The 13,367-nt window shown below is 39.9% G+C and overlaps 1 protein-coding gene across 4 annotated transcripts in view; it reads right to left on the minus strand.

Annotated features, from left to right (window-relative positions):
• Positions 1-13,367, minus strand: part of PHKB (phosphorylase kinase regulatory subunit beta) — a 220,649-nt gene that overhangs the window by 33,328 nt on the left and 173,954 nt on the right. For all 4 annotated transcript variants that reach the window (XM_061174410.1, XM_061174411.1, XM_061174412.1 and 1 more), the window contains 2 exons: positions 1,339-1,400; positions 1,091-1,253 (listed from right to left, as the gene is read on the minus strand). In XM_061174410.1, coding sequence (XP_061030393.1) covers positions 1,091-1,253; positions 1,339-1,400 — 225 coding nt within the window. The remainder of the gene's footprint in view (positions 1-1,090; positions 1,254-1,338; positions 1,401-13,367) is intronic.

Here is a 13,367-nt window from a genome sequence, read left to right on the forward strand (position 1 = left end):
ATGAGTAACTGTAATGAAATGGGTACAAAAATTACCACAGGGAGTAACTAATCATGAAACCACATGATGCAAAGAGGAAATATTCTACTATGCAATTGAGAAAAGATAAAATGTCATTGATATACTACCAAACGTAAGATGACATTATACAACTATTTATTTTAGCTATCTTGGAAACAGTGGGTAGGCAAGCTAGCTTCCCGGGGTAGTAGGATTTAATAATCAAATTTTCCAGGAAACAAGATAAGTAATGAATAGAAAATATGTTGTCTACAAGCATTAATACTGATTCTGCCACTCTCTGAGAGATTTGGCCAAGTCATTTAACCACTCCCTTTTTGACTTGTTCATAAATGGGAGACCACGTTGTTGTCAATCCACTGTGGAGAGAAGGATGAAAGGAGGGGATGTATGTAGACCACTTATTATATGTATTATGTTTTATACCTATTATATCATATTCATGCTTATGTAGATCTATAGATAATATCGATCAATCACAAGAACTGGTATCTGACAGGTTATATATTTAGCCTACATGCTCAAATTTGTATGGTCTAATAAAATGTCACTGTGTTTATAGCTCTACCATTAGAATTTCATTTCCTTTGATAGGTACTATACCTTATACCCCCACCCCTCCTCCTTTAAAATGAAAATAACCTCAAGGAAGGTATAATACTAGGTTGCTAACATAATATTCATATGGATGTAGTTATAGGATTGCTTTCCTCGGTAACTAGAGAGACTCAAAGCAAGCATTAGACCTAAATACTGAGACAGGAGAGAATACCCGGGTTGGGAAAAGGCGACAAAGGGCACTGAAAGAGAAATCTGGAGATCCCAAAGGCAACTATACTTCTTTAATGGGTTACTCAAGACAACACACTCCTTAAGCATCTTTAAGACATCCACACTAATATCAGACCATGAGAACTACCTCTCATTACTGCCTCAGGTACAGACAGGCATCTACCTCCAGGTTAACTGCAACCTTCTCTGGGAGGACAAGAAGAAATATGGTTTGCCCCTGGGAGTTCCTGCTCTGTCAACCTCACTCAGGGCCATGTGGGAATTGCATCTTCCTCACATTCAGTTTTTGAAGAATTTCATGGGTGGGTTTGTTTTTCCATTCAGTAATGGTGACATCTGGCTGCTGTTCTTGTTCAGGAGCATTGGAGGTGCTGCTTTGTCGTTTGACTTTTGAATGTTTGGGAACTTCTAGTTCCTCAAAACTCTTAAATTCTGGAAGCCTAGAATTTAAAAAGAAAAAGTTTCAGATTTCCTGTATTCCTAATGTAATCTCAAGAAACACAATAATAACCTAAAAGAACTTACTCTTCTGTGTCACTGATTCGTAAGAAGTCAAGTTGTTCTACCACACCTCCAGATATTAGTGTCTGAAACGTGATTGAGAAAAGAGTCATAGCTCTTAAATTCATCAACCCACAACCTTATGATCTATGTACCTACTTTTCTGTAAATACATAATACTTTTTAAAAAGTTTACTTAAAAAATATACATGATTTTTAACTAACTTCTTAAATGAGCATTCTACAATCAGACAGATTTTCACATACAACCCCCCCCCCCGAAATAGAACATACACATCAAGCTACAAGTTCATGAGGCATAATAAATAGCAGAATCAACATGAGATGAATTGTTTTTTCTTTCCATCCTCTTATTTATTTTTAAGCTCAATTAAAATTCAGTATTTATTAAAATGTTAAAAAATAAAATCTTGAAATAAAAAAAACCATGAAATACCAATGTTGTCTTCAGAAAAGATAATTATGCTTTGCATTTTGCTACAGTAATATATTTCAGGGCTATCCAATGATGAGACACTGCCAACTCTCCATTTTTCAGGATCATGAAGGTGTTGATTATCTACATTCTGGAAACCAATATTTGGTCATTTTATATTCCATTAGTTACTGATTATAGCTTGAGAAAACTAAATGAGGCCAAACTTGAACACAGTTGTTGTCTGTCAGTGGTTCATGGTGAATGTATAAATGAATGATAACCCACAATGATTTTTAGCACTATGTGTCACTTCTAATTATCTGATGAACTGTCAAATAAAAGTGAGAAGTGTACTGCCCAGAAAATAAGCCATAAATTATTATTTTAAAAATAAGGTAATTTTTCAGTCTTAAATATATTACTTTCTCTATCTTCTCACTGTTCATTTCAAATGTGAAGCAACAGGATATAGGGAATGTTGCTCTTGTTGGCTAACCACCCAGAGTTGTGCTGCCTTCTCTTCTAGTGAAAACTCATAAAGTAGCTCATCAACAAATAGCCACTACAAATGGCAGGACGGACATGTTACCAGCAATCGTACTAAAGCCTCCTTGCAGAGTTTGAGTGAGAAAGGCCAAACATGCAACTGATCTGCACATTTTTATGCGGCTCAGCCACAGTCAGGGTCTGAGAGCAGTCTGTGCCTGGGCAGAGAGCAGTGCCAAGCACAATGCAAGTCTATAGAGTGATATTTCCTAGGATGCAGGCTTACACCTACACATACTGCTCTGTAGTTAACTAATCTGTTAGACGAATATTTACTGGACACCGATATATGCCAAGCACTATGCTAGGTATTGAGGGTACAGCATGAACAAAATTAAGTAGACAATAAACAAACAAAAACCTAAGTATGTAGAAATATGAACAGACCAATCACAAGCACTGAAATTGAAACTGTGATTAAAAATCTTCCAACACACAAAAGCCCAGGACCAGATGGCTTCATAGGCAAGTTCTATCAAACATTTAGAGAAGAGCTAACACCTATCCTTCTCAAACTCTTCCAGAATATAGCAGGAGGAGGAACACTCCCAAACTCATTCTACGAGGCCACCATCACCCTGATACCAAAACCAGACAAAGATGTCACGAAGAAAGAAAACTACAGGCCAATATCACTGATGAACATAGATGCAAAAATCCTCAACAAAATACTAGCAAACAGAATCCTACAGCACATTAAAAGGATCATACACCATGATCAAGTGGGGTTTATTCCAGGAATGCAAGGATTCTTCAATATATGCAAATCAATCAATGTGATACACCATATTAACAAATTAAAGGAGAAAAACCACATGATCACCTCAACAGATGCAGACAAAGCGTTCAACAAAATTCAACACCCATTTATGATAAAAACTCTCCAGAAAGTAGGCACAGAGGGAACTTTCCTCAACATAATAAAGGCCATATATGACAAACCCACAGCCAACATCGTCCTCAATGGTGAAAAACTGAAACCATTTCCTCTAAGATCAGGAACAAGACAAGGTTGCCCACTCTTACCACTACTATTGAACATAGTTTTGGAAGTTCTAGCCACAGCAATCAGAGAAGAAAAAGAAATAAAAGAATCCAAATTGGAAAAGAAGAAGTCAAACTGTCACTGTTTGCAGATGACATGATACTATACATAGAGAATCCTAAAGATGCTACCAGAAAACTACTAGAGCTAATCAATAAATTTGGTAAAGTATCAGGATACAAAACTAATGCACAGAAATCTCTTGCATTCCTATACACTAATGATGAAAAATCTGAAAGTGAAATTAAGAAAACACTCCCATTTACCATTGCAACAAAAAGAATAAAATATCTAGGAATAAACCTACTTAAGGAGACAAAAGACCTGTATGCAGAAAATTATAAGACACTGATGAAAGAAATTAAAGATGATACAAATAGATGGAGAGATATACCATGTTCTTGGATTGCAAGAATCAACATTGTGAAAATGACTCTACTACCCAAAGCAATCTACAGATTCAATGCAATCCCTATCAAACTACCACTGGCATTTTTCACAGAACTACAACAAAAAATTTCACAATTTGTATGGAAACACAAAAGACCCCGAATAGCCAAAGCAATCTTGAGAAAGAAAAATGGAGCTGGAGGAATCAGGCTCCCTGTCTTCAGGCTATACTACAAAGCTACAGTAATCAAGACAGTATTGTACTGGCACAGAAACAGAAATATAGATCAATGGAACAGGATAGAAAGCCCAGAGATAAACCCATGGACCTATGGTCACCTTATCTTTGATAAAGGAGGCAAGAATATACAGTGGAGAAAAGACAGCCTCTTCAATAAGTGGTGCTGGGAAAACTGGACAGCTACATGTAAAAGAATGAAATTAGAACACTCCCTAACACCATACACAAAAATAAACTCAAAATGGATTGAAGACCTAAATGTAAGGCCAGACACTATCAAACTCTTAGAGGAAAACATAGGCAGAACACTCTATGACATAAATCACAGCAAGATCCTTTTTGACCCAGCTCCTAGGGAAATGGAAATAAAAACAAAAATAAACAAATGGGACCTAATGAAACTTCAAAGCTTTTGCACAGCAAAGGAAACCATAAACAAGACCAAAAGACAACCCTCAGAATGGGAGAAAATATTTGCAAACGAAGAAACTGACAAAGGATTAATCTCCAAAATTTACAAGCAGCTCATGCAGCTCAATATCAAAAAAACAAACAACCCAATCCAAAAATGGGCAGAAGACCTAAACAGATATTTCTCCGAAGAAGATATACAGATTGCCAACAAACACATGAAAGAGTGCTCAACATCATTAATCATTAGAGAAATGCAAATCAAAACTACAATGAGATATCATCTCACACCGGTCAGAATGGCCATCATCAAAAAATCTAGAAACAATAAATGCTGGAGAAGGTGGGGAGAAAAGGGAACCCTCTTGCACTGTTGGTGGGAATGTAAATTGATACAGCCACTATGGAGAACAGTATGGAGGGTCCTTAAAAAACTAAAAACAGAACTACCGTACGACCCAGCAATCCCACTACTGGGCATATACCCTGAGAAAACCATAATTCAAAAAGAGTCATGTACCACAATGTTCATTGCAGCTCTATTTACAATAGCCAGGACATGGAAGCAACCTAAGTGTCCATCGACAGATGAATGGATAAAGAAGATGTGGCACATATATACAATGGAATATTACTCAGCCATAAAAAGAAATGAAATTGAGTTATTTGTAGTGAGGTGGATGGACCTAGAGTCTGTCATACAGAGTGAAGTCAGAAAGAGAAAAACAAATACCGTATGCTAACACCTATATATGGAATCTAAAAAAAAAAAAAAAGGTCATGAAGAACCTAGGGGCAAGATGGGAATAAAGACACAGACCTACTAGAGAATGGACTTGAGGACATGGGGAGGGGGAAGGGTAAGCTGGGACAAAGTAAGAGAGTGGTATGGACATATATACACTACCAAACGTAAAATAGCTAGCTAGCGGGAAGCAGCCGCATAGCACAGGGAGATCAGCTCGGTGCTTTGTGACCACCTAGAGGGGTGGCGTAGGGAGGGTGGGAGGGAGGGAGACGCAAGAGGGAAGAGATATGGGGACATATGTATATGTATAACTGATTCAGTTTGTTATAAAGCAGAAACTAACACACCATTGTAAAGCAATTATACTCTAATAACTATGTTTAAAAAGAACAAAAAAACAAAAAAAAAACCCTAAGTATGCTATGTCAGATGATAAGTGCAAAGTTGAAATGAGAAAGGCAGGGGATGGGGAATGCTGGGGCAGAGAAGAGGGAAGAGGCAGGTTTGCCATTTTATAGGTGATTAGAAAAGACTTCTCTAATAGGGTGACACGTAAGTCGAGACTGAAGGAAGCACTGCAGTTAACAATATGGATCTGAGGAAAGAGTGAACAGCAAGTGTAAAGGTCCTGAGGCAGGAGCATGCTGGGTATGTTTTAGGAGTAGTAAGGAGGACAGTGTGGCTGAGTAGAGTAGATAGGGGAGAATGGTAGGAGATGAGGTCAGAGAAGAAGGTCCAGACCATGGGCATCACTATAGGAAGAACTCTGGTTTTCACTTAGTGTGAGAGAGGAGGTCATTAGAGGCTTATGATATGTGACATAATCTAACTGCCCTATGACCAGGTAGAGTAGGAAGAAGCTAATAATTGTGTTATGGCCAATAGGAATTTAGGAGACTACTATAAAAATCTAGGTGACAGATGATGCAGCTTGGACCATGATGTTAGTGCTAGAGGTGAAGGGAAGTGGTTAGATTCTGGATGTAATCTGAGGGTAGAGAAAATTGGATTTGGTAATGGATTGTAATGTGGGTTATGAAAAAAAAGAGTCGGGGGGAGGGGCAAGATGGCGGAAGAGTAAGACGCGGAGATCACCTTCCTCCCCACAGATACATGAGAAATACATCTACACGTGGAACTGCTCCTACAGAACACCCACTGAACGCTGGCAGAAGACGTCAGACCTCCCAAAAGGCAAGAAAATCCCCACGTACTTGGGTAGGGCAAAAGAAAAAAGAAATAACAGAGACAAAAGAATAGGGACGGGACCTGCACCAGTGGGAGGGAGCTGTGAAGGAGGAAAGGTTTCCACACACTAGGAAGCCCCTTCGTGGGCAGAGACTGCGGGTAGCAGAGGGGGGAAGCTTCGGAGCCACGGAGGAGAGCGCAGCCACAGTGGTGCGGAGGGCAAAGCGGAGATTCCCGCACAGAGGAGCGGTGCCGACTAGCACTCACCAGCCCGAGAGGCTTGTCTGCTCACCCGCCGGGGCGGGCGGGGCCTGGGAGCTGGGGCTCGGGCTTCGGTGCTAGCCGGGAGGGAGTCCGGGAAAAAGACTGCAGCTGCCAAAGAGGCAAGAGAATTTTTCTTGCCTCTTTGTTTCGCGGCGCGCAAGGAGAGGGGACTCAGAGCGCCGCCTAAACGAGCTCCAGAGACGGGCGCGAGCCGCGGCTATCAGCGCGGATCCCACAGCAACAGGGACGCAGAGGGAAAAACGGAGAGATTCCCGCACAGAGGCTCGGCGCCGAGCAGCACTCACCAGCCCGAGAGGCTTGTCTGCTCACCCGCCGGGGCGGGCGGGGGCTGGGAGCTGAGGCGCGGGCTTCGGTCGGATCCCAGGGAGAGGACTGGGGTTGGCTGCGTGAACACAGCCTGAAGGGTCTAGCGCACCACAACTAGCCGGGAGGGTGCACGAGAAAAAGTCTGCAGCTGCCGAAGAGGCGGGAGAATTTTTCTTGCCTCTTTGTTTCGCGGCGTGCAAGGAGAGGGGATTCAGAGCGCCACTTAAACGAACTCCAGAGACGGGCGCGAGCCGCGGCTATCAGCGCGGACCCCAGAGACGGGCATGAGACGCTAAGGCTGCTGCTGCCGCCACCAAACAGCCTGTGGGCGAGCACAGGTCATTCTCCACACCGCCCCTCCCGGGAGCCTGTGCAGCCCGCCACGGCCAGGCTCCCGTAATCCGGGGACAACTTCCCCGGGAGAGCGCACGGCGCGCCTCAGGCTGCTGCAACGTCACGCCGGCTTCTGCCGCCGCAGGCTCGCCCCGCCTCCTCCGTACCGCTCCCTCCCCTCGGCCTGACTGAGCCAGAGCCCCCGAATCAGCTGCTCCTTTAACCCCGTTCTGTCTGGGCGGGGAACAGACGCCCTCAGGCGACCTACACGCAGAGGCGGGTCCAAATCCAAAGCTGAACCCCGGGAGCTGTACGAACAAAGAAGAGAAAGGGAAATCTCTCCCAGCAGCCTCAGAAGCAGCGGATTAAAGCTCCACAAACAACTTGATGTGCCTGCATCTGTTGAATACCTGAATAGACAACGAATCATCCCAAATTTAGGAGATGGACTTTGGGAGCAGGATATATTAACTTTTCCCCTTTTCCTTTTTTTTTGTGAGTGTAGATGTGTATGCTTCTGGGTGAGATTTTGTCTGTATAGCTTTGCTCTCACCGTTAGTCCTAGGGTTAGGTCCGTCCGTTTTTTTTTTTTTTTTTTTTTTTTGGCTTAAAAATTTTTTTTTTCCCTAATAAATGTTTTCTTAATAATTTTTTCCTTATTTTCTATTTTTAAAAAAATTTTTAATAAGTTTTTTCATATTTTTTATTTTAAAAAATTAAAAAAAATTTTTTTTAATAAATTTTTTCTAAATAATTTTTTTCTTATTTTTAGTATAAAAAATTAATAAATCTATTTTTAAAAATTAAAAAAAATTTTTTTTTCTTAATAAATTTACTCTTAATAATTTTTTTTCTTATTTTTTATTATAATTGCTTTATTTTATTTTATTTTATCCTCTTTTTTTCTTTCTTTCCATTTTTTCTCCCTTTTATTCTGAGCCGTGTGGATGAAAGGCTCTTGGTGCTCCAGCCAGGCATCAGGGCTGTGCCTCTGAGGTGGGAGAGCCAACTTCAGGACACTGGTCCACAAGAGACCTCCCAGCTCCACGTAATACCAAACGGCGAAAATCTCTCACAGATCTCCATCTCAACATCAAGACCCAGCTTCACTCAACGACCAGCAAGCTACAGTGCTGGACACCCTATGCCAAACAACTAGCAAGACAGGAACACAGCCCCATCCATTAACAGAGAGGCTGCCTAAAATCATAATAAGGCCACAGACACCCCAAAACACACCACCAGACGTGGACGAACCCACCAGAAAGACAACATCCAGCCTCATCCACCAGAACACAGGCACTAGTTCCCTCCACCAGGAAACCTACACAACCCACTGAACCAACCTTAGCCACTGGGGACAGATACCAAAAACAACGGGAACTACAAACCTGCAGCCTGTGAAAAGGAGACCCCAAACACAGTAAGATAAGCAAAATGAGAAGACAGAAAAACACACAGCAGATGAAGGAGCAGGGTCAAAACACACCAGACCTAACAAATGAAGAGGAAATAGGTAGTCTACCTGAAAAAGAATTCAGAATAATGATAGTAAGGATGATCCAAAGTCTTGGAAATAGAATAGACAAAATGCAAGAAACATTTAACAAGGACGTAGAAGAACTAAAGAGGAACCAAGAAACGATGACAAGCACAATAAATGAAATTAAAAATACTCTAGATGGGATCAATAGCAGAATAACTGAGGCAGAAGAACGGATAAGTGACCTGGAAGATAAAATGGTGGAAATAACTACTGCAGACCAGAATAAAGAAAAAAGAATGAAAAGAACTGAGGACAGTCTCAGAGACCTCTGGGACAACATTAAACGCACCAACATTCGAATTATAGGGGTCCCAGAAGAAGAAGAGAAAAAGAAAGGGACTGAGAAAATATTTGAAGAGATTATAGTTGAAAACTTCCCTAATATGGGAAAGGAAATAGTTAATCAAGTCCTGGAAGCACAGAGAGTCCCATACAGGATAAATCCAAGGAGAAACACACCAAGACACATATTAATCAAACTATCAAAAATTAAATATAAAGAAAACATATTAAAAGCAGCAAGGGAAAAACAACAGATAACACACAAGGGCATCCCCATAAGGTTAACAGCTGATCTTTCAGCAGAAACTCTGCAAGCCAGAAGGGAGTGGCAGGATATACTTAAAGTGATGAAGGAGAAAAACCTACAACCAAGATTACTCTACCCAGCAAGGATCTCATTCAGATTTGATGGAGAAATTAAAACCTTTACAGACAAGCAAAAGCTGAGAGAGTTCAGCACCACCAAACCAGCTTTACAACAAATGCTAAAGGAACTTCTCTAGGCAAGAAACACAAGAGAAGGAAAACACCTACAATAACAAACCCAAAACATTTAAGAAAATGGGAATAGGAACATACATATCGATAATTACCTTAAATGTAAATGGATTAAATGCTCCCACCAAAAGACACAGACTGGCTGAATGGATACAAAAACAAGACCCATATATATGCTGTCTACAAGAGACCCACTTCAGACCTAGAGACACATACAGACTGAAAGTGAGGGGATGGAAAAAGATATTCCATGCAAATGGAAATCAAAAGAAAGCTGGAGTAGCAATTCTCATATCAGACAAAATAGACTTTAAAATAAAGACAATTACAAGAGACAAAGACGGACACTATATAATGATCAAGGGATCGATCCAAGAGGAAGGTATAACAATTGTAAATATTTATGCACCCAACATAGGAGCACCTCAATACATAAGGCAAATACTAACAGCCATAAAAGGGGAAATCGACAGTAACACAATCATAGTAGGCGACTTTAACACCCCACTTTCACCAATGGACAGATCATCCAAAATGAAAATAAATAAGGAAACACAAGCTTTAAATGATACATTAAACAAGATGGACTTAATTGATATTTATAGGACATTCCACCCAAAAACAACAGAATACACATTTTTCTCAAGTGCTCATGGAACATTCTCCAGGATAGATCATATCTTGGGTCACAAATCAAGCCTTGGTAAATTTAAGAAAATTGAAATCGTATCAAGTATCTTTTCTGACCACAACGCTATGAGACTAGATATCAATTACAGGAAAAGATCTGTAAAAAATACAAACACATGGAGGCTACACAATACACTACTTAATAACGAAGTGATCACTGAAGAAATCAAAGGGGAAATCAAAAAATACCTAGAAACAAATGACAATGGAGACACGACGATCCAAAACCTATGGGATGCAGCAAAAGCAGTTCTAAGAGGGAAGTTTATAGCAATACAAGCCTACCTCAAGAAACAGGAAACATCTCGAATAAACAACCTAACCTTGCACCTAAAGCAATTAGAGAAAGAAGAACAAAAAACCCCCAAAGCTAGCAGAAGGAAAGAAATCATAAAGATCAGATCAGAAATAAATGAAAAAGAAATGAAGGAAACAATAGCAAAAATCAATGAAACTAAAAGGTGGTTCTTTGAGAAGATAAACAAAATTGATAAACCATTAGCCAGACTCATCAAGAGAAAAAAGGAGAAGACTCAAATTAATAGAATTAGAAATGAAAAAGGAGAAGTAACCACTGACACTGCAGAAATACAAACGATCATAAGAGATTACTACAAGCAACTCTATGCTAATAAAATGGACAACCTGGAAGAAATGGACAGATTCTTAGAAATGCACAACCTGCCGAGACTGAACCAGGAAGAAATAGAAAATATGAACAGACCAATCACAAGCACTGAAATTGAAACTGTGATTAAAAATCTTCCAACACACAAAAGCCCAGGACCAGATGGCTTCACAGGCGAATTCTATCAAACATTTAGAGAAGAGCTAACACCTATCCTTCTCAAACTCTTCCAAAATATTGCAGAGGGAGGAACACTCCCCAGCTCATTCTACGAGGCCACCATCACCCTGATACCAAAACCAGGCAAAGATGTCACAAAGAAAGAAAACTACAGGCCAATATCACTGATGAACATAGATGCAAAAATCCTCAACAAAATACTAGCAAACAGAATCCAACAGCACATTAAAAGGATCATACACCATGATCAAGTGGGGTTTATTCCAGGAATGCAAGGATTCTTCAATATACGCAAATCAATCAACGTGATACATCATATTAACAAATTGAAGGAGAAAAACCATATGATCATCTCAATAGATGCAGAGAAAGCTTTCGACAAAATTCAACACCCATTTATGATAAAAGTCCTGCAGAAAGTAGGCATAGAGGGAACGTTCCTCAACATAATAAAGGCCGTATATGACAAACCCACAGCCAACATTGTCCTCAATGGTGAAAAACTGAAACCATTTCCACTAAGATCAGGAACAAGACAAGGTTGCCCACTCTCACCACTATTATTCAACATAGTTTTGGAAGTGTTAGCCACAGCAATCAGAGACGAAAAAGAAATAAAAGGAATCCAAATCGGAAAAGAAGAAGTAAAGCTGTCACTGTTTGCAGATGACATGATACTATACATAGAGAATCCAAAAGATGCTACCAGAAAACTACTAGAGCTAATCAATGAATTTGGTAAAGTAGCAGGATACAAAATTAATGCACAGAAATCTCTTGCATTCCTGTATACTAATGATGAAAAATCTGAAAGTGAAATTAAGAAAACACTCCCGTTTACCATTGCAACAAAAAGAATAAAATACCTAGGAATAAACCTACCTAAGGAGACAAAAGACCTGTATGCAGAAAATTATAGGACACTGATGAAAGAAATTAAAGATGATACAAATAGATGGAGAGATATACCATGTTCTTGGATTGCAAGAATCAACATTGTGAAAATGACTCTACTACCCAAAGCAATCTACAGATTCAATGCAATCCCTATCAAACTACCACTGGCATTTTTCACAGAACTAGAACAAAAAATTTCACAATTTGTATGGAAACACAAAAGACCCCGAATAGCCAAAGCAATCTTGAGAACGAAAAATGGAGCTGGAGGAATCAGGCTCCCTGACTTCAGACTATATTACAAAGCTACAGTAATCAAGACAGTTTGGTACTGGCACAAAAACAGAAATATAGATCAATGGAACAGGATAGAAAGCCCAGAGATAAGCCCACGCACATATGGTCACCTTATCTTTGATAAAGGAGGCAAGCATATACAGTGGAGAAAAGACAGCCTCTTCAATAAGTGGTGCTGGGAAAATTGGACAGGTACATGTAAAAGTATGAAATTGGAACACTCCCTAACACCATACACAAAAATAAACTCAAAATGGATTAAAGACCTAAGTGTAAGGCCAGACACTATCAAACTCTTAGAGGAAAACATAGGCAGAACACTGTATGACATAAGTCACAGCAAGATCCTTTTTGACCCAGGTCCTAGAGAAATGGAAATAAAAACACAAATAAACAAATGGGACCTAATGAAACTTAAAAGCTTTTGCACAGCAAAGGAAACCATAAACAAGACCAAAAGACAACCCTCAGAATGGGAGAAAATATTTGCAAATGAAGCAACGGACAAAGGATTAATCTCCAAGATTTACAAGCAGCTCATGCAGCTCAATAACAAAAAAACAAACAACCCAATCCAAAAATGGGCAGAAGACGTAAATAGACATTTCTCCAAAGAAGAGATACAGATTGCCAACAGACACATGAAAGAATGCTCAACATCATTAATCATTAGAGAAATGCAAATCAAAACTACAATGAGGTATCATCTCACACCGGTCAGAATGGCCATCATCAAAAAATCTACAAACAATAAATGCTGGAGAGGGTGTGGAGAAAAGGGAACACTCTTGCACTGTTGGTGGGAATGTAAATTGATACAGCCACTATGGAGAACAGTATGGAGGTTCCTTAAAAAACTAAAAATAGAACTACCATATGACCCAGCAATCCCACTACTGGGCATATACCCTGAGAAAACCATAATTCAGAAAGAGTCATGTACCAAAATATTCATTGCAGCTCTGTTTACAATAGCCAGGACATGGAAGCAACCTAGGTGTCCATCATCGGATGAATGGATAAAGAAGATGTGGCACATATATACAATGGAATATTACTCAGCCATAAAAAGAAATGAAATGGAGGTGTTTGTAATGAGGTGG

This window comes from Eubalaena glacialis, chromosome 18 (genome assembly GCF_028564815.1).
Source record: "Eubalaena glacialis isolate mEubGla1 chromosome 18, mEubGla1.1.hap2.+ XY, whole genome shotgun sequence".
NCBI classification, from domain to species: Eukaryota; Metazoa; Chordata; class Mammalia; order Artiodactyla; family Balaenidae; genus Eubalaena; species Eubalaena glacialis.